General features: G+C 55.3%; 1 protein-coding gene across 1 annotated transcript; it reads right to left on the minus strand.

The window, feature by feature from the left end:
* Positions 1 to 6,402: 6,402 nt before the first annotated feature.
* Positions 6,403 to 23,628, minus strand: LOC140722619 (uncharacterized). Its single transcript, XM_073037323.1, has 7 exons — positions 23,473 to 23,628; positions 22,629 to 22,826; positions 20,079 to 20,198; positions 19,838 to 19,894; positions 17,315 to 17,437; positions 7,564 to 7,686; positions 6,403 to 6,858 (listed from the first exon to the last, which is right to left on the minus strand). Exons 1-7 carry the CDS (start codon positions 23,626 to 23,628, stop codon positions 6,757 to 6,759), a joined length of 879 nt encoding a protein of 292 aa, XP_072893424.1. The 3' UTR covers positions 6,403 to 6,756.
* Positions 23,629 to 23,844: the final 216 nt, after the last annotated feature.

Raw genomic sequence — 23,844 nt, forward strand, 5'->3', positions numbered from 1 at the left:
AGATTCATATCACTACCTCGTTTTTGAACCTTTTGTAAGCTCTTCTTTTCTTCTTGACTAGATTTACAACAGCCTTTGTACATCACAGATCTTGTCCCCTACCATCCTTTCCATGTCTCATTGGAACGCACCTTCTCAGAACCCCGTGTAAATATCGCTTGAACATTTTCTACATTGCTTCGGTACTATTCTCTGACAACATCTGTTTCCAATTCATGCTTACAAGTTCCAACCTGATAGCCCCATAGTTCCCCTTACTCCAATTAAAGGTTTCCCGAACTTAACTGACCCATACCTCTCTAAAGGTGTGGTAAAAGAGACAAAATTGTGATCACTATCTCCAAAATGCTCTCCCACTGAGAGACCTGACACCTGACCAGGTTCATTTCCCAATAGCAGATCAAGTACAACCTCTCCTCTTGTAGGCTTATCTACATATTGTGTCAGAAAACCTTCCTGAACACACCTAACAAACTCCACTCCATCTAAACCCCTCACTCTAGGGAGATACCAATCAATATTTGGGAAATTAAAATCTCACACCTCAACAACCCTGTTATTAAAACTCCTTTCCAGAATCTGTCTCCCTATCTGCTCCTCGATGTCCCTGTTACTGTTGGGTGGTCTATACAAAACACCCAGTAGTGTTATTGACCCCTTCCTGTTCCTAACTTCCACCCAGAGATGCCGTAGTGTCCTCCTTTTCTGTAGCCATGACACTATCTCTGATCAACAGTGCCACGTCCCCACCTCTTTTGCCTCCCTCCCTGTCCTTTCTGAAACAATTAAATTCTGGCACTCGAAGTAACCATTCCTGCCCCTGCACCATCCTAGTCTCTGTAATGGCCACCACATCATATCTCCGAGAGCTGATCCACGCTCTAAGCTCATCCGTTTTATTCATCATACTCCTTGCATTAAAATAGACACATCTCAAACCATCGGACTGAGTGCCTCCTTCTCTATCACCCGCGTATCCTCCCTTTCACACTGTCTCCAAATTCTCTCTATTTGTGAGCCAACCTCCCTCTCCTCCATCACATCAATTTGGTTCCCTCCCCCCAGCAATTCTTGTTTAAACTCTCCCCAGTAGCCTTAGCAAATCTTCCTGCCAGGATATTGGCCCCCCAGGAATTCAAGTGCAACCCATCCTTTTTGTGCAGGTCACTCCTGCCCCAAAAGAGGTCCCAATGATCCAGAAATCTGAATCCCTGCCTCCTGCTCCAATCCCTCAGTCAATGCGTTTATCCTCCACCTCATCCTAATCTTATTCTCACTGTCACGTGGCACAGGCAGTAATTCCAAGATCACTACCTCTGAGGTCCTGCTTCTCAACTTCCTTCCTAACTCCCTGTAGTCTACTTTCAGGACCTCTTCCCTTTTCCTATGTCACTGGTACCAATATGTACCACGACCTCTGGCTGTTCTCTCTCTCACTGCAGGATATCTTGGACGTGATCAGAAACATCCCAGACCCTGGCACCTGGGAGACAAACTACCATCCGAGTTTCCTTCCTGCCACCACAGAATCATCTGTCTGACCCCCTGACTACAGAGTCCCCTATCTCTGCTGCCTTCCTCTTCCTTTTCCTGCCCTCCTGAGCCACAGGGCCAGACTCTGTGCCAGAGGCACTGACACTAATGCTCCCCAACCCCATAGGCCAGCCCCCTCCGGCAGTACTCGAACAGGGGTACTTATCGTCAAGGGGAATAGCCACAGGGGTACTCTCTAGTACCTGCTTCTTGCCCTTCCTTCTCCTGACTGTCACCCACTTCTTCAGTCTCCCGTGACCCCGGTGTGACCACCTGCCTGTAACTCCCCTCTATCACCTCCTCGCTCTCCCTGACCAGACGAAGGTCATCGAGCTGCATCTCCAGTTCCCTAACTCGGTCCCTAAGGAGCTGCAGCTCGACACACCGGGCACAGATGTTGCCGTCCAGGAGGCTGGGAGTCTCCAGGATCTCCCACATCTGACACCGAGCACAGAAAACCAGCCTCACACACATACTCTCTGTCTGTATTGTAAACAGATAACCTACCTCGCCTCGACCCTTTATCGCCGAAGCCCTGTTGAGCCAAAGCCTTCCTACTCTGTCCTGTCTCCCGCTCCTCTGACGCTCGCTCTGTAAATCTGTCTTCCTTTTAAACTCTTCTCGCTCTTCTCACTGGCCGACTTGCGCAGTCGTGCTGAGGAAAATAATCAGTAATTGTGTTACTGATAAACACTGGGGATTTGTACCGTCTCCTGTCTCTCTGTGTCCTTCACCCTCACTCTCTCTCATCTCCAGGCTGGTCAATGTCGGTCTCACAGATTCTGGTGTCGAGGATCTCGTCTCCGCTCTCAGTACAAACACATCACTGACGGTGCTGGACCTGAGTGAGAATAAACTGGGAGATTCAGGAGTGAAACTGGTGTCTGCGGGTCTGAGGAGCCCGGAGTGTAAAATACAGAAACTGTGGTAAGTACCAGACTGTGGGAGATTGTGTTTACAGTCACTGGGTGTCTGACACTGAACATTAATGTGATCAGTAATTGTGTTACTGATAAACACTGGGGATTTGTACCGTCTCCTGTCTCTCTGTGTCCTTCACCCTCACTCTCTCTCATCTCCAGGCTGATCAATGTCGGTCTCACAGATTCTGGTGCCGAGGATCTCGCCTCCGCTCTCAGTACAAACCCATCACTGAGGGAGCTGGACCTGGGATCAAACTCTCTGACAGACGGATCTGTCCCCGCTCTCCGCCGCCTCATACTGACCCACCCGAGTCTGGAGTGGATCGGGTGAGTGTTTGTGTTAATGTTCAATGTGATGAAATATCAGCGGATCCGCGGGTTTTCTGGTGATATTTGTCTGTGAGTGTTGTTGAAACATTTACCCCGGTCCCCTGTTACTGACACTGTTGTGTAATCTGTTTATTTCATCTTTATTCTCCCATCTGTTTCAGGCTGTGGGGGAATCGGTTCAGTTGGACCGGGGGGAAGGAACTGAGATCTCTGGAGGAACCCAGACCCGGACTGAGAGTGACCGTGTGAACATCCCCGCCCGCGGGATGGGGACATTTGGCCGACTCCCCGCCCTCCCCTTTAACTCCCGCCCTTACCTTTAACTGCCGCGCGCCGGGGCTGATTCCCAACGGTTTTAACGGAACCGGCTCGGGCCCCGCGCTGTGTGCGTCGCTCGCAGCGGTCCCGCAGTGACGTGTTTCCGTCTGTTGTCCGGCGGGGCAGCTTCCGCCGGATGTGCGTGTTGGAGACTCCCCACGTGACACCCCGTGGAATTACCCGGACAGGAAGAGCCCGGGGGTCCGGGGCTCAGTCTGGGACACCGGTGTCCCGGGGTGGGGGGGATGATCCCGGGAGAGAATCCTTTTGCCCCCTTTGCTGAGGACGGTGCATTCGGCAGCCTGGCCGATATAATGATGTTAAATGGACAAATCCCTCGGCAGTGACCCTGGATCTGCAGCGATCCCGGACACGGCCCTGAAGTGTGATTTTATAATCATCGGTTCCCCGATGCAGAGTGACGGTGAGAAACGGGACTGATTATTCAACCGGTCACTCGTTGTCGCCGGTCAGTTAATTGTGTGTGACTGTGAGTGAGTCGGGAGCAGCTTATTTATTCCCTCACGTCAGCAGCTCACACATTGTTTAATTTACATTTGTAAATTTACTCACACCCGGGACCAGACACAGAGTGAATCTCCCTCCACACCGTCCCATTACACTCTCCCGGGGTCAGACACAGAGTGAATCTCCCTCCACACCGTCCCATTACACTCTCCCGGGGTCAGACACAGAGTGAATCTCCCTCCACACCGTCCCGTCACACACACCCGGGACCAGACACAGAGTGAATCTCCCTCCACACCGTCCCGTCACACACACCCGGGGTCAGACACAGAGTGACTCTCCCTCCACACCGTCTCATCACACACTCCCGGGGTCAGACACAGAGTGAATTTCCCTCCACACCGTCCCATCACACACTCCCGGGGTCAGACACAGAGTGAATGTCCCTCCACACCGACCCATCACACACTCCCGGGGTCAGACACAGAGTGAATGTCCCTCCACACCGACCCATCACACACTCCCGGTGTCAGACACAGAGTGAATCTCCCTCAGCACCGTCCCGTCACACACTCCCGGGGTCAGACACGTAGTGAATCTCCCTCCACACCGTCCCATCACACACTCCCGGGGTCAGACACAGAGTGAATTTCCCTCCACACCGTCGCATCACACACTCCCGGGGTCAGACACAGAGTGAATCTCCCTCCTCACCGTCCCATCACACACTCCCGGGGTCAGACACAGAGTGAATCTCCCTCCGCACCGTTCCATCACACACTCCCGGGGTCAGACACAGAGTGAATCTCCCTCCACACCGTCCCATCACACACTCCCGGGATCAGACACAGAGTGAATCTCCCTCTACACCGTCCCATCACACACTCCCGGGGTCAGACACAGAGTTAATGTCCCTCCACACCGTCCCATCACACACTCCCGGGGTCAGACACAGAGTGAATCTCCCTCCACACCGTCCCATCACACACTCCCGGGGTCAGACACAGAGTGAATCTCCCTCCGCACCGTCCCATCACACACTCCCGGGGTCAGACACAGAGTGAATCTCCCTCCGCACCGTCCCATCACACACTCCCGGGGTCAGACACAGAGTGAATTTCCCTCCACACCGTCCCATCACACACTTGCAATGCCAAACACTCAGTGAAGCTCCGTCTGCACCATTTCATCACTCAATTAATCCCACCCTGCAAAATCTCATTTCAGGGAAGCAGACACCATCAATTTGCGGGAGACTCCCGGAACTCCCGGGAGAGGTGGGATGTCTGCAATAGAGCAGCTCCTTCGCGGCCAGCCAGCTAGTTTAAATAACGTTAGCTATGCTAATGAACGAATGACACCCGTTAAACTCACCTCAACAGTGATTTAACCCCCCATGGGCAATAGAAAACACAATGTTGCAGACAGTGCAGCGAGCAACACTGTCATTATTCCTGACCCCTAATTAGGCAGGGGAACACTTTAGTGTAGTCTGGGGTGAAGTACGTTTTATATTTTTTTACTCTGCCATGGCAGAGTATTCAATTCTCTCTCTCTCGTTCTAAAAAAAAAAACCGATTTGCGGGATCTTGTATGTAATTTGCGGGCGTCAGGGAGCCGCTGTCAATATGCGGGAGAATCCCGGAACTTCCGGGAGAGGTGGGATGTCCGACGCTTCACTTGAAATGGCCGCTGGTGAGGGAGTGATGGCTTTGGTAGAAGTGAGCACAAGAGAGGGAGGGACGCGCTGATTTAAAATGGTCGAATCCTTGGTTAATGTGGCCGCCAGGGATGGAGTGAGACACTGACTTACAATGGCCACTGTCACACTCAGAATCGATGGCGAAGGAACATGCGGTGCCCATGGATACAATCCCGGGATCGAGTGTGTTATTGATTGTTATAACAGTATTTTAATTTGTGTTTTATATCGTCTTCCATATTGTATATATGTTCTAATTCTAATAATGTTGTCATTGAATAAACTAATGTATATATCTCAGATATTCGCACATACACATATACATGTGGGTTTTGGGGAGGAGGGGTGAGGGGTTTGGGAGGAAGAGGAGTTACGGGACGAGGAGTGGTCTGAGGAGACGTTGAGCGTGGCGAAGTCACTGACTCAATAAGGGACGAAAAGGGGAGGGGCGAAAGTTCCTGTCACAAACTGGTGGCCGACGTGGAGAAGACAACGACAGGGTGAGGAGGAGTGAAACGACTGGAAGGGAGCGGGAGTGATGGGACGGGGAGAGAGGGGAAGTGATGGGACGGGAGGGAGTGGTCTGATTGGACAGGATGTGGGGTGTGGGGGAGTGACGTTTTCAATAGTGGGGGATGAATGGGTGGTGACATTCCCTTCACAAATAAGACGAGCAGCAAAAAAGTGGGGCGTCGGAAGGAGAAAGGGGGAGCGGGGGTCGGGGACGCGGTCAGGGCTGATGGGTCGGGGAGTTCATTGTCTCAACGAGGGAGAGGGAAGCGACTCACTCAACGGACGGGGGAGAAGGGATTGGGTGGGGGAGCGAAATTGGTGAAGATTGGCATCGCAACATGGCAGCCCCAACCAGCATACGATGCAGAGCGTCGAGATGGCGGGGAGAGGAGAGCGAGGGGAGGTAGGGAAGGGGTTTGCGAGTGATGGGATGGGAAGGAGGGTGACAAGATGGTGAGTGTGAGGGAGTGGGAAGGAGGGTCTGACTGTCACACAATGGCAGTCGGCAGAAGGTTAAATGGAGAGATGTGAGAGCGGGCACCGAGGGGAAGGAGAGGAGGGATGAGGAGTTGAGATTGAATAAACAGGGAGGGAAGTGAGTGGAAGGTGAGGAAAAGGGTTTGCCCCATTCTATGATGCGGGGAGAGCGGTTGTCAATGGTAACCATCACAAAATGGCCACCAGCCAGGGTGAAATGGGCGGTGATAGAGGGGAGAGCGAGGGGACAGAGAGCGGAGTGTTTCAGGAGTGACGGGAGCCGAGGGTGGGAGAGGGCGGCTCGTAACAAGGGAGATGGAACTGCGGGGTTCCCACGGGGGAGGAATATGACTACGGGAAGAGGCTAGCACCGTTACCCTCCCCTCCCCTCCTCAGTCTCGAAAGTCCTGCTTTGACTTTTCTTTCGGGCTGAGCCTCAGATCGTTCGGCCCGAATCCTTCAGGCTGTCCCGTAGAGTAGGGGGACGTGTCGTCACTGGGGCCCGTCAAAGGCAGGAGTGGGCGCCGGCTTGCCGGAGAAGACGGAGGCGAGGTCTGGCGGTGCGGGCTGGTTGGCGTGGATCACCACCATTTTCTGCAGGGTGGGGGAGAGGGAGGGGTCAGATCGATGAGGGAAGAAAGATAAAGTGAGGAGAGGAGATGAGACCCTCTCAGTCCCCTCTGTCCCCTCTTCTCTCTCCATCTCTTCCCCCACCTCTCTCTCCTCACCCTATCCTCCTCGCCCCACCCTATCCTCTCTCCACCCCTCTTCACCCTATCCTCCTCCCCTCTTCCCACTCTATCCTCCTCTCTCCACCCCTTCCACCCTATCCTCCTCTCTCCACCCCTCTTCCCACCCTATCCTCCTCTCCCCACCCCATCATCCTCTCTCCACCCCTCTCCACCCTATCCTCCTCTCCCCACCCCATCATCCTCTCTCCACCCCTCTCCACCCTATCCTCCTCTCTCCACCCCTCTCCACCCTATCCTCCTCTCTCCACCCTTCCCACCCTATCCTCTCTCCACCCCTCCACCCTATCCTCCTCTCCCCACCCCATCATCCTCTCTCCACCCTATCCTCCTCTCCTCCCCTCTCCCCACCCTATCCTCCTGTCTCCACCCCCTCCACCCATCCTCCTCTTTCCACCCCTCTCCCCACCCTTTTATTCCTTTTCTGCCCCCATCTCTCTCTACCCCTCCACTCTCTTGTTCCCTCCCCACGCTGTTCACCTCCCCCATCTCTTGTCCCCATGCCCCATCCCTCGCCGCCCCCCCCCGTGCACAGGAAGATCCCACTCACCACCGGAGGCTGTGCGGCGCAGCACTCGAGGTCCCTGCAGTTGGCGATGGCCGTGAGGACGGACATCACCAGCGAGACCAGGCAGTTGACCAGCAAGATCACCGTGATCCCGCTGACAAACCTCTGCGAGATTCGGTGTTTGGCGGAGGGACAGAGCGGAGGGAGCATGGGAGGGGGGAGAGAGCCAGACGGAAAGAGAGGAGTGGAGGGTGGGGAGGGGGGGAGACAAAGCGAAATGGGGTGAGAGACAGAGAGGAGAGAGAGAGAGGGAGGGAGGGGCATGGGTGGAAATGACCGGGGATGGGAGAGGGGTGAGGGAGAGTGGGTATTGGGGTAGGCGGAGGTGGAGAGACCCAGACGGGGAGGAAGAGAAGGGGGGCAATGGGTGAGGAAGAGAGGGGGTGAGTGGGAGAGAGATGGGGGTAGGGAAGGGGGAGAAAGAAGAGAGGTGGCAGAGGACAGTTGATCGAGGGAGAGACATGAGAGTCAGATGGGGGAGAGGGAGGTGAGAGGCAGGAGATGAGAGAGGTCGGACAGGGAAGGCAGAGAAAGGTGGAAAACAGAGAGGGGCAGAGACAGAGAGAGTGAGACGTGGACAGGGTGAGAGGTGGAGAGGGGTGAAAGAGGGAGAGGGGTGAGAGACGGAGAACTTTAGCCTTCGATTCACGGAACACACCAAGTTTTGGTTTATAACCATATAACAATTAATGCATGGAAACAGGACATCTCGGCTCTTCTAGTCCGTGCCGAACGCTTACTCTCACCTAGTCCCACCGACCTACACTCAATCCATATCCCTCTATTCCTTTCCTGTCCATTTTTTTAATGACAAAATCGAACCTGCCTCTACCACTTTTACTGGAAGCAGCTACCACTCTCTGAGTAAAGAAATTCCATCTCGTGTTGCCCCTAAACTTTTGCCCCTTAACTCTCAACTCATGTCCTCTTGTCTGAATCTCCCCTACTCTCAATGGAAAAAGCCAATCCACGTCAACTCTACCCCCCTATAATTTTAAATATCTCTATCAAGTCCCCCCTCAACCTTCTACGCTCCAAAGAATAAAGACCTAACTTGTTCAGCCTTTCCCTGTAACTTAGGTGATGAAACCCAGGTGACATTCTAGTAAATCTCCTCTGTACTCTCTCTATTTTGTTGACATCTTTCCTATAATTCGGTGACCGGAACTGTACACAATACTCCAAATTCTGGCCTCACCAATGCCTTGTACAATTTTAACATTACATCCCAACTCCTATACTCAATGCTCTGATTTATAAAGGCCAGCCTACCAAAAGCATTCTTCACCACCCTATCCACATGAGATTCCACCTTCAGGGAACTATGTACCATTATTCCTAGATTCCTAGATTTTCCTAGATTTATGGTTCCCTAGAAGTCGGGTCACAGGCAGACGGGGCGGTGAAGGCGGCGTTTGGCATGCCCGCCATTGTCGGACAGGGCACCGTGTACCGGAGGCGGGAGCTCACAGGGATTTACGAGGGTGTCGCCGGGACTCGAGGGGCTGAGTTATGGAGAGAGGTCGGGCAGGTAGGGACTTCATTCCCTGGAGCGTAGGGGGGAATCTTGAATCATAGGGCACAGGTTTTAGAGATTTAATAGGGGACCCGATGGGAAAATTTTTCACACAGAGGGTGGTCCGTCTGTGGAAGGAACTGCCAGAGGAAGTGGTCGGGGCAGGTACATTAACGACACTCGGACAGGGACACGGATAGGAAAGGTCTGGAGGGATACGGGTGGACCGTCTGTGGAAGGAGCTGCCAGAGGAAGTGGTCGGGGCAGGTACATTAACGACACTCGGACAGGGACACGGATAGGAAAGGTTTAGAGGGATACGGGTGGACTGTCTGTGGAAGGAGCTGCCGGAGGAAGTGGTCGAGGCAGGTACATTAACGACACTCGGACAGGGACACGGATAGGAAAGGTTTAGAGGGATACGGGTGGTCCGTCTGTGGAAGGAGCTGCCGGAGGAAGTGGTCGAGGCAGGTACATTAACGACACTCGGACAGGGACACGGATAGGAAAGGTTTAGAGGGATACGAGTGGTCCGTCTGTGGAAGGAGCTGCCGGAGGAAGTGGTCGGGGCAGGTACATTAACGACACTCGGACAGGGACACGGATAGGAAAGGTTTAGAGGGATACGGGTGGAACGTCTGTGGAAGGAGCTGCCGGAGGAAGTGGTCGAGGCAGGTACATTAACGACACTCGGACAGGGACACGGATAGGAAAGGTTTAGAGGGATACGGGTGGGTCCGTCTGTGGAAGAGGCTGCTGGAGGAAGTGGTCGAGGCAGGTACATTAACGCACTCGGACAGGGACACGGATAGGAAAGGTTTAGAGGGATACGGGTGGGTCCGTCTGTTGAAGGAGCTGCAGGAGGAAGTGGTCGAGGCAGGTACATTAACGACACTGGGACAGGGACACGGATAGGAAAGCTTTAGAAGGATACGGGTGGACCGTCTGTGGAAGGAGCTGCCGGAGGAAGTGGTCGAGGCAGGTACATTAACGACACTCGGACAGGGACACGGATAGGAAAGGTTAAGAGGGATATGGGTGGTCCGTCTGTGGAAGGAGCTGCCGGAGGAAGTGGTCGAGGCGGGTACATTAACGACACTCGGACAGGGACACGGATAGGAAAGGTTTAGAGGGATACGGGTGGTCAGGCTGTGGAAGGAGCTGCCGGAGGAAGTGGTCGAGGCAGGTACATTAACGACACTCGGACAGGGACACGGATAGGAAAGGTTTAGAGGGATACTGGTGGTCCGTCTGTGGAAGGAGCTGCCAGAGGAAGTGGTCGAGGCAGGAACATTAACGACACTCGGACAGGGACACGGATAGGAAAGGTATAGAGGGATACGGGTGGTCCGTCTGTGGAAGGAGCTGCCGGAGGAAGTGTTCGAGGCAGGTACATTAACGACACTCGGACAGGGACACGGATAGGAAAGGTTTAGAGGGATACGGGTGGTCCGTCTGTGGACGGAGCTGCCAGAGGAAGTGGTCGAGGCAGGTACATTAAAGACACTGGGACAGGGACACGGATAGGAAAGGTTTAGAGGGATACGGGTGGTCCGTCTGTGGAAGGAGCTGCCAGAGGAAGTGGTCGAGGGAGGTACATTAACGACACTCGGACAGGGACACGGATAGGAAAGGTATAGAGGGATACGGGTGGTCCGTCTGTGGAAGGAGCTGCCGGAGGAAGTGGTCGAGGCAGGTACATTAACGACACTTGGACAGGGACACGGATAGGAAAGGTTTAGAGGGATACGGGTGGGTCCGTCTGTGGAAGGAGCTGCCGGAGGAAGTGGTCGAGGCAGGTACATTAACGACACTCGGACAGGGAAACGGATAGGAAAGGTTTAGAGGGATACGGGTGGGTCCGTCTGTGGAAGGAGCTGCCGGAGGAAGTGGTCGAGGCAGGTACATTAGCAACACTCGGACAGGGACACGAATAGGAAAGTTTTGAAGGAGCTGCCGGAGGAAGTGGTCGAGGCAGGTACATTAACGACACTCGGACAGGGACACGGATAGGAAAGGTTTAGAGGGATACGGGTGGTCCGTCTGTGGAAGGAGCTGCCAGAGGAAGTGGTCGAGGCAGGTACATTAAAGACACTGGGACAGGGACACGGATAGGAAAGGATTAGAGGGATACGGGTGGTCCGTCTGTGGAAGGAGCTGCCAGAGGAAGTGGTCGAGGCAGGTACATTAACGACACTCGGACAGGGACACGGATAGGAAAGGTATAGAGGGATACGTGTGGTCCGTCTGTGGAAGGAGCTGCCGGAGGAAGTGGTCGAGGCAGGTACATTAACGACACTTGGACAGGCACACGGATAGGAAAGGTTTAGAGGGATACGGGTGGTCCGTCTGTGGAAGGAGCTGCTGGAGGAAGTGGTCGAGGCAGGTACATTAACGACACTCGGACAGGGACACGGATAGGAAAGGTTTAGAGGGATACGGGTGGGTCCGTCTGTTGAAGGAGCTGCAGGAGGAAGTGGTCGAGGCAGGTACATTAACGACACTCGGACAGGGACACGGATAGGAAAGGTATAGAGGGATACGGGTGGTCCGTCTGTGGAAGGAGCTGCCGGAGGAAGTGGTCGAGGCAGGTACATTAACGACACTTGGACAGGGACACGGATAGGAAAGGTTTAGACGGATACGGGTGGTCCGTCTGTGGAAGGAGCTGCCGGAGGAAGTGGTCGAGGCAGGTACATTAACGACACTTGGACAGGGACACGGATAGGAAAGGTTTAGAGGGATACGGGTTGTCCGTCTGTGGAAGGAGCTGCCGGAGGAAGTGGTCGAGGCAGGTACATTAACGACACTCGGACAGGGACACGGATAGGAAAGGTTTAGAGGGATACGGGTGGGTCCGTCTGTTGAAGGAGCTGCAGGAGGAAGTGGTCGAGGCAGGTACATTAACGACACTCGGACAGGGACACGGATAGGAAAGGTTTAGAGGGATACGGGTGGTCCGTCTGTGGAAGGAGCTGCCGGAGGAAGTGGTCGAGGCAGGTACATTAACGACCCTCGGACAGGGAAACGGATAGGAAAGTTTTAGATGGATACGTGTGGTCCGTCTGTGGAAGGAGCTGCCGGAGGAAGTGGTCGAGGCAGGTACATTAACGACACTCGGACAGGGACACGGATAGGAATGGTTTAGAGGGATACGGGTGGTCCGTCTGTTGAAGGAGCTGCAGGAGGAAGTGGTCGATGCAGGTACTTTAACGACACTCGGACAGGGACACGGATAGGAAAGGTTTAGAGGGATACGGGTGGTCCGTCTGTTGAAGGAGCTGCCGGAGGAAGTGGTCGAGGCAGGTACATTAACGACACTCGGACAGGGACACGGATAGGAAAGGTTTAGAGGGATACGAGTGGTCCGTCTGTGGAAGGAGCTGCCGGAGGAAGTGGTCGGGGCAGGTACATTAACGACACTCGGACAGGGACACGGATAGGAAAGGTTTAGAGGGATACGGGTGGACCGTCTGTGGAAGGAGCTGCCGGAGGAAGTGGTCGAGGCAGGTACATTAACGACACTCGGACAGGGACACGGATAGGAAAGGTTTAGAGGGATACGGGTGGGTCCGTCTGTGGAAGAGGCTGCCGGAGGAAGTGGTCGAGGCAGGTACATTAACGCACTCGGACAGGGACACGGATAGGAAAGGTTTAGAGGGATACGGGTGGGTCCGTCTGTGGAAGGAGCTGCCGGAGGAAGTGGTCGAGGCGGGTACGTTAACGACACTCGGACAGGGACACGGATAGGAAAGGTTTAGAGGGATACGGGTGGTCCGGCTGTGGAAGGAGCTGCCGGAGGAAGTGGTCGAGGCAGGTACATTAACGACACTCGGACAGGGACACGGATAGGAAAGGTATAGAGGGATACGGGTGGTCCGTCTGTGGAAGGAGCTGCCGGAGGAAGTGGTCGAGGCAGGTACATTAACGACACTCGGACAGGGACACGGATAGGAAAGGTTTAGAGGGATACGGGTGGTCCGTCTGTGGAAGGAGCTGCCAGAGGAAGTGGTCGAGGCAGGTACATTAAAGACACTGGAACAGGGACACGGATAGGAAAGGTTTAGATGGATACGGGTGGTCCGTCTGTGGAAGGAGCTGCCAGAGGAAGTGGTCGAGGCAGGTACATTAACGACACTCGGACAGGGACACGGATAGGAAAGGTATAGAGGGATACGGGTGGTCCGTCTGTGGAAGGAGCTGCAGGAGGAAGTGGTCGAGGCAGGTACATTAACGACACTTGGACAGGGACACGGATAGGAAAGGTTTAGAGGGATACGGGTGGTCCGTCTGTGGAAGGAGCTGCCGGAGGAAGTGGTCGAGGCAGGTACATTAACGACACTCGGACAGGGAAACGGAAAGGAAAGTTTTAGATGGATACGTGTGGTCCGTCTGTGGAAGGAGCTGCCGGAGGAAGTGGTCGAGGCAGGTACATTAGCAACACTCGGACAGGGACACGAATAGGAAAGTTTTAGATGGATACGTGTGGTCCGTCTGTGGAAGGAGCTGCCGGAGGAAGTGGTCGAGGCAGGTACATTAACGACACTCGGACAGGGACACGGATAGGAAAGGTTTAGAGGGATACGGGTGGTCCGTCTGTGGAAGGAGCTGCCAGAGGAAGTGGTCGAGGCAGGTACATTAAAGACACTGGGACAGGGACACGGATAGGAAAGGATTAGAGGGATACGGGTGGTCTGTCTGTGGAAGGAGCTGCCAGAGGAAGTGGTCGAGGCAGGTACATTAACGACACTCGGACAGGGACACGGATAGGAAAGGTATAGAGGGATACGGGTGGTCCGTCTGTGGAAGGAGCTGCCGGAGGAAGTGGTCGAGGCAGGTACATTAACGACACTTGGACAGGGACACGGATAGGAAAGGTTTAGAGGGATACGAGTGGTCCGTCTGTGGAAGGAGCTGCCGGAGGAAGTGGTCGAGGCAGGTACATTAACGACACTCGGACAGGGACACGGATAGGAAAGGTTTAGAGGGATACGGGTGGGTCCGTCTGTTGAAGGAGCTGCAGGAGGAAGTGGTCGAGGCAGGTACATTAACGACACTCGGACAGGGACACGGATAGGAAAGGTTTAGAGGGATACGGGTGGTCCGTCTGTGGAAGGAGCTGCCGGAGGAAGTGGTCGAGGCAGGTACATTAACGACACTCGGACAGGGACACGGATAGGAAAGGTATAGAGGGATACGGGTGGTCCGTCTGTGGAAGGAGCTGCCGGAGGAAGTGGTCGAGGCGGGTACGTTAACGACACTCGGACAGGGACACGGATAGGAAAGGTTTAGAGGGATACGGGTGGTCCGGCTGTGGAAGGAGCTGCCGGAGGAAGTGGTCGAGGCAGGTACATTAACGACACTCGGACAGGGACACGGATAGGAAAGGTATAGAGGGATACGGGTGGTCCGTCTGTGGAAGGAGCTGCCGGAGGAAGTGGTCGAGGCAGGTACATTAACGACACTCGGACAGGGACACGGATAGGAAAGGTTTAGAGGGATACGGGTGGTCCGTCTGTGGAAGGAGCTGCCAGAGGAAGTGGTCGAGGCAGGTACATTAAAGACACTGGAACAGGGACACGGATAGGAAAGGTTTAGATGGATACGGGTGGTCCGTCTGTGGAAGGAGCTGCCAGAGGAAGTGGTCGAGGCAGGTACATTAACGACACTCGGACAGGGACACGGATAGGAAAGGTATAGAGGGATACGGGTGGTCCGTCTGTGGAAGGAGCTGCAGGAGGAAGTGGTCGAGGCAGGTACATTAACGACACTTGGACAGGGACACGGATAGGAAAGGTTTAGAGGGATACGGGTGGTCCGTCTGTGGAAGGAGCTGCCGGAGGAAGTGGTCGAGGCAGGTACATTAACGACACTCGGACAGGGAAACGGAAAGGAAAGTTTTAGATGGATACGTGTGGTCCGTCTGTGGAAGGAGCTGCCGGAGGAAGTGGTCGAGGCAGGTACATTAGCAACACTCGGACAGGGACACGAATAGGAAAGTTTTAGATGGATACGTGTGGTCCGTCTGTGGAAGGAGCTGCCGGAGGAAGTGGTCGAGGCAGGTACATTAACGACACTCGGACAGGGACACGGATAGGAAAGGTTTAGAGGGATACGGGTGGTCCGTCTGTGGAAGGAGCTGCCAGAGGAAGTGGTCGAGGCAGGTACATTAAAGACACTGGGACAGGGACACGGATAGGAAAGGATTAGAGGGATACGGGTGGTCTGTCTGTGGAAGGAGCTGCCAGAGGAAGTGGTCGAGGCAGGTACATTAACGACACTCGGACAGGGACACGGATAGGAAAGGTATAGAGGGATACGGGTGGTCCGTCTGTGGAAGGAGCTGCCGGAGGAAGTGGTCGAGGCAGGTACATTAACGACACTTGGACAGGGACACGGATAGGAAAGGTTTAGAGGGATACGAGTGGTCCGTCTGTGGAAGGAGCTGCCGGAGGAAGTGGTCGAGGCAGGTACATTAACGACACTCGGACAGGGACACGGATAGGAAAGGTTTAGAGGGATACGGGTGGGTCCGTCTGTTGAAGGAGCTGCAGGAGGAAGTGGTCGAGGCAGGTACATTAACGACACTCGGACAGGGACACGGATAGGAAAGGTTTAGAGGGATACGGGTGGTCCGTCTGTGGAAGGAGCTGCCGGAGGAAGTGGTCGAGGCAGGTACATTAACGACACTCGGACAGGGACACGGATAGGAAAGGTATAGAGGGATACGGGTGGTCCGTCTGTGGAAGGAGCTGCCGGAGGAAGTGGTCGAGGCAGGTACATTAACGACACTCGGACAGGGACACGGATAGGAAAGGTTTAGAGGGATACGGGTGGGTCCGTCTGTTGAAGGAGCTGCAGGAGGAAGTGGTCGAGGCAGGTACATTAACGACACTCGGACAGGGACACGGATAGGAAAGGTTTAGAGGGATACGTGTGGTCCGTCTGTGGAAGGAGCTGCCGGAGGAAGTGGTCGAGGCAGGTACATTAACGACACTCGGACAGGGAAACGGATAGGAAAGTTTTAGATAGATACGTGTGGTCCGTCTGTGGAAGGAGCTGCCGGAGGAAGTGGTCGAGGCAGGTACATTAACGACACTCGGACAGGGACACGGATAGGAATGGTTTAGAGGGATACGGGTGGTCCGTCTGTTGAAGGAGCTGCAGGAGGAAGTGGTCGATGCAGGTACTTTAACGACACTCGGACAGGGACACGGATAGGAAAGGTTTAGAGGGATACGGGTGGTCCGTCTGTGGAAGGAGCTGCCGGAGGTAGTGGTCGAGGCAGGTACATTAACGACACTCGGACAGGGACACGGATAGGAAAGGTTTAGAGGGATACGAGTGGTCCGTCTGTGGAAGGAGCTGCCGGAGGAAGTGGTCGAGGCAGGTACATTAACGACACTCGGACAGGGACACGGATAGGAAAGGTTTAGAGGGATACGAGTTGTCCGTCTGTGGAAGGAGCTGCCGGAGGAAGTGGTCGGGGCAGGTACATTAACGACACTCGGACAGGGACACGGATAGGAAAGGTTTAGAGGGATACGAGTGGACCGTCTGTGGAAGGAGCTGTCGGAGGAAGTGGTCGAGGCAGGTACATTAACGACACTCGGACAGGGACACGGATAGGAAAGGTTTAGAGGGATACGGGTGGGTCCGTCTGTGGAAGAGGCTGCCGGAGGAAGTGGTCGAGGCAGGTACATTAACGCACTCGGACAGGGACACGGATAGGAAAGGTTTAGAGGGATACGGGTGTGTCCGTCTGTTGAAGGAGCTGCAGGAGGAAGTGGTCGAGGCAGGTACATTAACGACACTGGGACAGGGACACGGATAGGAAAGGTTTAGAAGGATACGGGTGGACCGTCTGTGGAAGGAGCTGCCGGAGGAAGTGGTCGAGGAAGGTACATTAACGACACTCGGACAGGGACACGGATAGGAAAGGTTAAGAGGGATACTGGTGGTCCGTCTGTGGAAGGAGCTGCCGGAGGAAGTGGTCGAGGAAGGGAGGGGGGAGGAGAGGAGAGAGGGGCCGCTACAATAGAGAGGAGGGAGGCTTCCGAGGAGGCTTTTGCGTGGAGTGAGGGAGCGCTACCGCGAGGAGAGCAAGTGTGTGTGTGTGTGTGTGTGTGTGTGTGTGTGTGTGTGTGTGTGTGTGTGTGTGTGTGTGTGTGTGTGTGTGTGTGTGTGTGTGCTTTGGGGGGCGGACAGAACACTCACCATCCGGCATCCGGTGTAGCAGTACCCGATGCAGGGGAAGATGCGGACGTTCAGCGAGTACAGGATGACGGCGGGAGTGCAGGCGAGAGCGCAGATCACATTCGCAACCAGGCAGGCGATGGTCTGCCGTAGAGAGAGAAAGAGAGAGAGTGAGTGTGGGAGGACAGACAGAGGGAAAAATTGAGCAGAGGCAGAGGAGGGGGGAGGAGGAGAGAGAGAGAGAGAAAGGGAGAGAGGGAGTGTGGGAGGAAAGAGCAAAGGATAAATTGAGAAGAGGCAGAGGAGGGGGGGAGGAGGAGAGAGAGAGAGAGAAAGGGAGAGAGAGAGGGAGTGTGGGAGGAATGAGCAAAGGATAAATTGAGAAGAGGCAGAGGAGGGGAGAGGAGGAGAGAGAGAGAGAAAGGGAGAGAGAGAGAGGGAAGGGGAGAGACAAGGAGCGAGAGAGATAAGTTTGAAAGGGACAGTGGAAGTGACGGGAGAGGGAGACCAACTGAACAGGGAAAGCAGCGAGGGGGGGAGAGAGAGAGTGTGTGTGTGGAAACGGTGCGGGAGGAGGGGACACAGAGAGAGAGTGGGAGAGGAATTGATAAGGGAGGAGAGAGGGAGGATCGAGAGAGGGTGAGAGGGATGCAGAAAGAGAGTGGGGGAGAGAGATAAGATACGGGGGGAATGAGAGAGAGGGAAGGAGGGGGAGAGAGAGAGCGAGAGAGCCAGAAAGTCGAAAGGAAGAGGAGATAGGAACAGGGAGAGAGGGAGAAATTGGAAGGGAGGTGGGGGGGAGGGTGAGAAAGATTTGTTTACTATGGTGACGGAGGTGGAGTTATCTGATGGACAATGAATGTTTTCCCTGCGGCTTGTTTTGAATAGAACACTACAGCACAGTACAGGCCCTTCAGCCCTCCATGTTGTGCCGACCCAAATAAACCTTAAAAATAGTACTAAACCCACACTACCCCGTTACCCTCCATTTTGGACTGTGACTCCTGCCAACTGAGCTTGAATGAGTTTGAGAACTTTATTTTTACCTCTATATATGCATAATATTGCTAACTCTTGGTTTACTTTCTTACTATATTTGGTAGTTCCAATTAAAATAGTGATTTGTTAACAGCAACACCGGGCTCCGGCTGTATTCTGTTCCATTCACAGGGTCGTGTGTACGTGACAGAATGTAGAGGGGCGAGTGAGAGAGAGAGAGAGAGAGAGAGAGAGAGAGAGAGAGAGAGAGAGAGAGAGAGAGAGAGAGAGAGAGAGAGAGAGAGAGAGAGAGAGAAGAGAGAGAGAGAGAGAGAGAGAGAGAGAGAGAGAGAGAGAGAGAGAGAGAGAGAGAGAGGAGGAGAGAGAGAGAGAGAGAGGCGAGGAGATGGACAGAGGGACAGTGGTAAGGGAGAAAGGGGAACGGGTTGGTAATCCCAGAGATGGAAGGAAAGTGGAAAAGAGATGGGGGAGTGACACGGAGAGTGAAAATGGAGGAGAGGCGGGAAGGATCAGAGGGAGAGAAGGGGAGCGTGAGAGGGCGAAGAGAGAAGAGTGGACAGAGGGAGATGGTGTAGAGAAGAGATGAAGAAATCGGGAGAGGGAGCGCAGGGAAAAGGGAGGGGAAAGAGAGAGAGAGAGTGAGAGAGAAAGAGGAGGAAGAGAAATGTGAGAGACACCGCGATGGGGGATAAAGAAAGGGAGAAGAAAGAGGGGAAGTGAGAGAGAGGGTGGGGGAAGAAGAGAAAGAGGTGGAAGGAGAGAGAAGAGGGAAGGAGAGAGAGGGGAGAGAGGGAGAAGGGGAGAGAGGGGAGGGAGAGGGGGAGGAGACAGAGGAGGAGGAGAGAGAGAGCGAAGGGGAGGGGAAAGAGACTGAAGGAGGAGAGGGGAGAAGGAGAGAGAGGGGGAGAGGGGGGAGGAGAGAGGGAAAAGAGAGAGGGGAGGAGAGAGTGAGAAGGGGAGGAGAGAGAGAGCGAAGGGGAGGGGAGAGAGACTGGAGGAGGAGGGGGGAAGGAGAGAGAGGAGAGAGGGGAGGAGAGAGGGAGAAGGAGGAGAAGAGAGAGAGTGGAGGGGAAAGAGACTGAAGGAGGAGAAGGGAGAAGGAGAGAGAGGGGGAGAGAGGGGAGGAGAGAGGGAAAAGAGAGAGGGGAGGAGAGAGTGAGAAGGGGAGGAGAGAGAGAGCAAAGGGGAGGGGAGAGAGACTGGAGGAGAAGAGAGGGGGGAAGGAGAGAGAAGAGGAGAGAGGGGAGAGAGGGAAAAGAGAGAGGGGAGGAGAGAGTGAGAAGGGGAGGAGAGAGAGAGCAAAGGGGAGGGGAGAGAGACTGGAGGAGGAGAGAGGGGGGAAGGAGAGAGAAGAGGAGAGGGGGAGGAGAGAGGGAAAAGAGAGAGGCAGGGGAGGAGAGAGAGGGGTGGAGGGAGAGTGGGAAGAAGAGAGAGAGAGAGAAGGCTGAAGGGGAGAGAGAGAAGGGCGAAGGAGAGAAAGATAGAGGCGGAGAAGGGGAGAGAGGGAGAGGGGAAGGATACGGAGGCAGGGAACTGCAAACTCACCGTGGATTTGTTTGGACACTTGTGAACAGCCTTGATTAACATCCCGGCCACTGTGGACTGAATAAACCGTGTCAGGCGATCAATTCTGAGCAGGTGCAACACCCTCCTCACCGCCCCCTCTCCCCCTAGTTTCCCTCAGCCCTCCCTCTCCATCGCCCGTCGCCTCCCCCTCCACTCCTCTCCCTCGTGGCCGCCTCCCTCCTCGCTGACCCGGCCCTGCCCGCGGGGGGGCCGCACTCACAATGACGCCCGTCCACCAGGGAGTGCCGACCAACATGGCGTAACCCAGCTGCCAGCGGGCGATGAACAGGATCAGCAGACCCAGCAGAGCGCTGGAGATCCCCGAGGCCATTTGCCCGAACTGCGGGGGAAACATAGAAACAGAGAAACATAGAAAATAGGTGCAGGAGTAGGCCACTCGGCCCTTCGAGCCTGCACCGCCATTCAGTATGATCATGGCTGATCATCCAACTCAGAACCCTGTACCTGCTTTCTCTCCATACCCCCTGATCCCTTTAGCCACAAGGGCCATATCTAACTCCCTCTTAAATATAGCCAAAGAACTGGCCTCAACTGTTTCCTGTAGCAGAGAATTCCACAGATTCTCCACGCTCAGTGTGAAGAAGTTTCTCCTCATCTCGGTCCTAAAAGGCTTCCCCTTTATCCTTAAACTGTGACCCCTCGTTCTGGACTTCCCCAACATCGGGAACAATCTTCCTGCATCTAGCCTGTTCAATCCCTTTAGAATTTTATACGTTTCAATAAGATCCCCCCCCCAATCTTCTAAATTCCAGTGAGTATAAGCCTAGTCGATCCAGTCTTTCTTCATATGAAAGTCCTGACATCCCAGAAATCAATCTGGTGAACCTTCTCTGTACTCCCTCTATGGCAAGAATGTCTTTCCTCAGATTAGGGGACCAAAACTGCACACAATATTCTAGGTGCGGTCTCACCAGGGCCCTGTACAACTGCAGTAGAACCTCCCTTCTCCTGTACTGAAAGAGAGGGGGAAGGGGTGAGAGGAAGGGGAGGGAGGGAGGAGAGAGGAGTGGCGGGAATTTGAAGGGGACGGGGTGAGAGAGGAGGAGGGAGCTTGAGGGGGAAGGGAGTGGCGGAAGGAGAAGCGGGCGGAGATGGGGGAGGGGGAGAGGAGTGTGAGGGACAGGGGAGGACAGTAGGGAGGTGTGGAGAGAGAGAGATGAAGCGGGAAAGAGGGGGTGTGGGTGAGAGGGAGAAGGTGGAAGAGAGGGCAGGGAGGTGCAGGGATGGGGAATGTGTGGGGACAGAGAGAGACAGGGAGTTAGAGGGGGCAAGGTGCGGGTGTGAGGGGGTGAGAGCTGGGGACAGATAGCAACAAAGAGTACAGGCAGTAAACAGGACGTTCAGCTACAAAGTAGTGCCGAATAAGCTAAAATAGTTTTCAAATGGAGAACACAACTTATGTCCACAAATTGCCCATATTCATCCATTTTCCATGTATTCAGTACAGGGGGACCTCGGCGTACGAGGGTGGGACACGCACCGTGAACGGTGGGGAGTGTCGAGGGACGGGGGGACCTCGGCGTACGAGGGTAGGACACGCACCGTGAACGGCGGGGAGTGTCGAGGGACGGGGGGACCTCGGGGTACGAGGATGGGACACGGACTGTGAACGGTGGGGAGTGTCGAGGGACGGGGGGACCTCGGGGTACGAGGGTGGGACACGGACGGTGAACGGTGGGGAGCGTCGAGGGACGGGAGGACCTCGGGGTACGAGGGTTGGACACGGACCGTGAACGGTGGGGAGTGTCGAGGGACGGGGGGACCTCGGCGTACGAGGGTCGGACACGGACTGTGAACGGTGGGGAGTGTCGAGGGACGGGGGGACCTCGGGGTACGAGGGTGGGACACGGACCGTGAACGGTGGGGAGTGTCGAGGGACGGGGGGACCTCGGCGTACGAGGGTAGGACACGCACCGTGAACGGTGGGGAGTGTCGAGGGACGGGGGGACCTCGGGGTACGAGGGTGGGACACGGACTGTGAACGGTGGGGAGTGTCGAGGGACGGGGGGACCTCGGGGTACGAGGGTAGGACACGCACCGTGAACAGTGGGGAGTGTCGAGGGACGGGGGGACCTCGGGGTACGAGGGTGGGACACGGACTGTGAACGGTGGGGAGTGTCGAGGGACCGGGGGACCTCGGGGTACGAGGGTGGGACACGGACGGTGAACGGCGGGGAGTGTCGAGGGACGGGGGGACCTCGGGGTACGAGGGTGGGACACGGACCGTGAACGGTGGGGAGTGTCGAGGGACGGGGGGACCTCGGCGTACGAGGGTAGGGCACGCACCGTGAACGGTGGGGAGTGTCGAGGGACGGGGGGGGACCTCGGCGTACGAGGGTTGGACACGGACAGTGAACGGTGGGGAGTGTCGAGGGACGGGGGGACCTCGGGGTACGAGGGTGGGACACACACTGAGAACGGTGGGGAGTGTCGAGGGACGGGGGGACCTCGGCGTACGAGGGTTGGACACGGACAGTGAACGGTGGGGAGTGTCGAGGGACGGGGGGACCTCGGGGTACGAGGGTGGGACACACACTGAGAACGGTGGGGAGTGTCGATGGACGGGGGGACCTCGGCGTACGAGGGTGGGACACGGACCGTGAACGGTGGGGAGTGTCGAGGGACGGGGGGACCTCGGGGTACGAGGGTGGGACACGGACTGTGAACGGTGGGGAGTGTCCCTTCCCTAGCCGCCCCCCCCCACCCCCGATATCGGCTCGGCCCCGCGGCGGATCCCTCGGCCACCCACCGCTAGGTTTCTCAGTCTCCTCCTGGTCGCCTCCCTCTCGGCCTCGGCCGCCTCCTCCTCTCGGCCGGGGATCACGTAGGTCCCCGGCGGGAGCTGCGCGCTGGCGTAGGACGGCGGGAATCCCGGGATCTGGCACAGCGGCTCCGTCACCAGGAACGTTGTTTCCGCCTTCGCCGGGATCGGCATCATGGAGAGAGTCTGCCGGGGGGTGGGGGTGTTGGGGAGGAAGGGAGAAGAGGGTCTTTGACCGGTGTACTGTCCGTTAAACCCTCCCTCAGTCCATCTTGTACTCCCCTCCCCGTGTCATAGATCATAGAACGTAGATCAAGAACAGGCCATTGGGCCCACAATGTCGTACCGCCCAAGCTGAAACTCAAATCAAAAACGACAGCAATCCCTCCACCTTCCTCATCTCCACGTGCCTCTCCAAATGTCTCTTAAAAACCCCTAATGTATTTGCCTCTACCGGCAGATCAGGCATCCACCACTCTCCGAGTAAAAAAAAACTTACCCCTCACATCACCCCCCACCGTCACTTTCAGTGCCTGCCCTCTGGTAAGAGACATGTCAACCCTGGGAAACTGATACCCCCCTGTCCACTCTATCTATGCCTCTCATAATCCGGTAAACTGCTCTCAGATCTCCCCTCAGCCTCCAGCGAAAACAACCCACGTTTATCCAGCCTCTCGTGAGACCATATGCCCTCTAAACCAGGCAGCGTCCTGGTGAATCTCTTCTGCCCCCTCTCCGAAGCCTCGACATACTTCCCGTACTGGGACGGCCAGAACTGTCCACAATTCTCCAGGTGTAGCCTGACCAGAGTTTAATTAAGTTGCAACATCACCCGCTGACTCTTGAACTCAAAGCCTCGACTAACAAAACCGAGCGTCCCGTAAGCCTCCTTAGCCGCCTCATCGACCTGCGTGGCCGCTTTCAAGGAGCTGTGAACCTGGATCGCAAGATCCCTCTGCTCCAGCGACTCTGTTAAAGATCTTGCCATGAACACAGTACTTTCCACTGTAGGAAACATCCTCTCCACATCCACTCTATCTGTGCCCTCTGGTCCTAGACTCCCCCACTATAGGAAACATCCTCTCCACATCCACTCTATCTGTGTCCTCTGGTCCTAGACTCCCCCACTATAGGAAACATCCTCTCCACATCCACTCTATCTGTGTCCTCTGGTCCTAGACTCCCCCACTACAGGAAACATCAT

The sequence above is a fragment of the Hemitrygon akajei genome, unplaced genomic scaffold, assembly GCF_048418815.1.
Source record: "Hemitrygon akajei unplaced genomic scaffold, sHemAka1.3 Scf000082, whole genome shotgun sequence".
Classification (NCBI taxonomy): Eukaryota; Metazoa; Chordata; class Chondrichthyes; order Myliobatiformes; family Dasyatidae; genus Hemitrygon; species Hemitrygon akajei.

Coding starts and splice junctions, on each gene's coding strand:
- LOC140722619 (XM_073037323.1), bottom strand. CDS start 23,628: ATGGCAAGATCTTTAACAGAGTCGCTGGAGCAGAGGGATCTTGCGATC. Junction 22,827..23,472: donor TTGAGTTCAAGAGTCAGCGG/GTGATGTTGCAA, acceptor ACCCCCCGGCAG/ACTCTCTCCATGATGCCGAT. Junction 20,199..22,628: donor GGAGACTGAGAAACCTAGCG/GTGGGTGGCCGA, acceptor TTTCCCCCGCAG/TTCGGGCAAATGGCCTCGGG.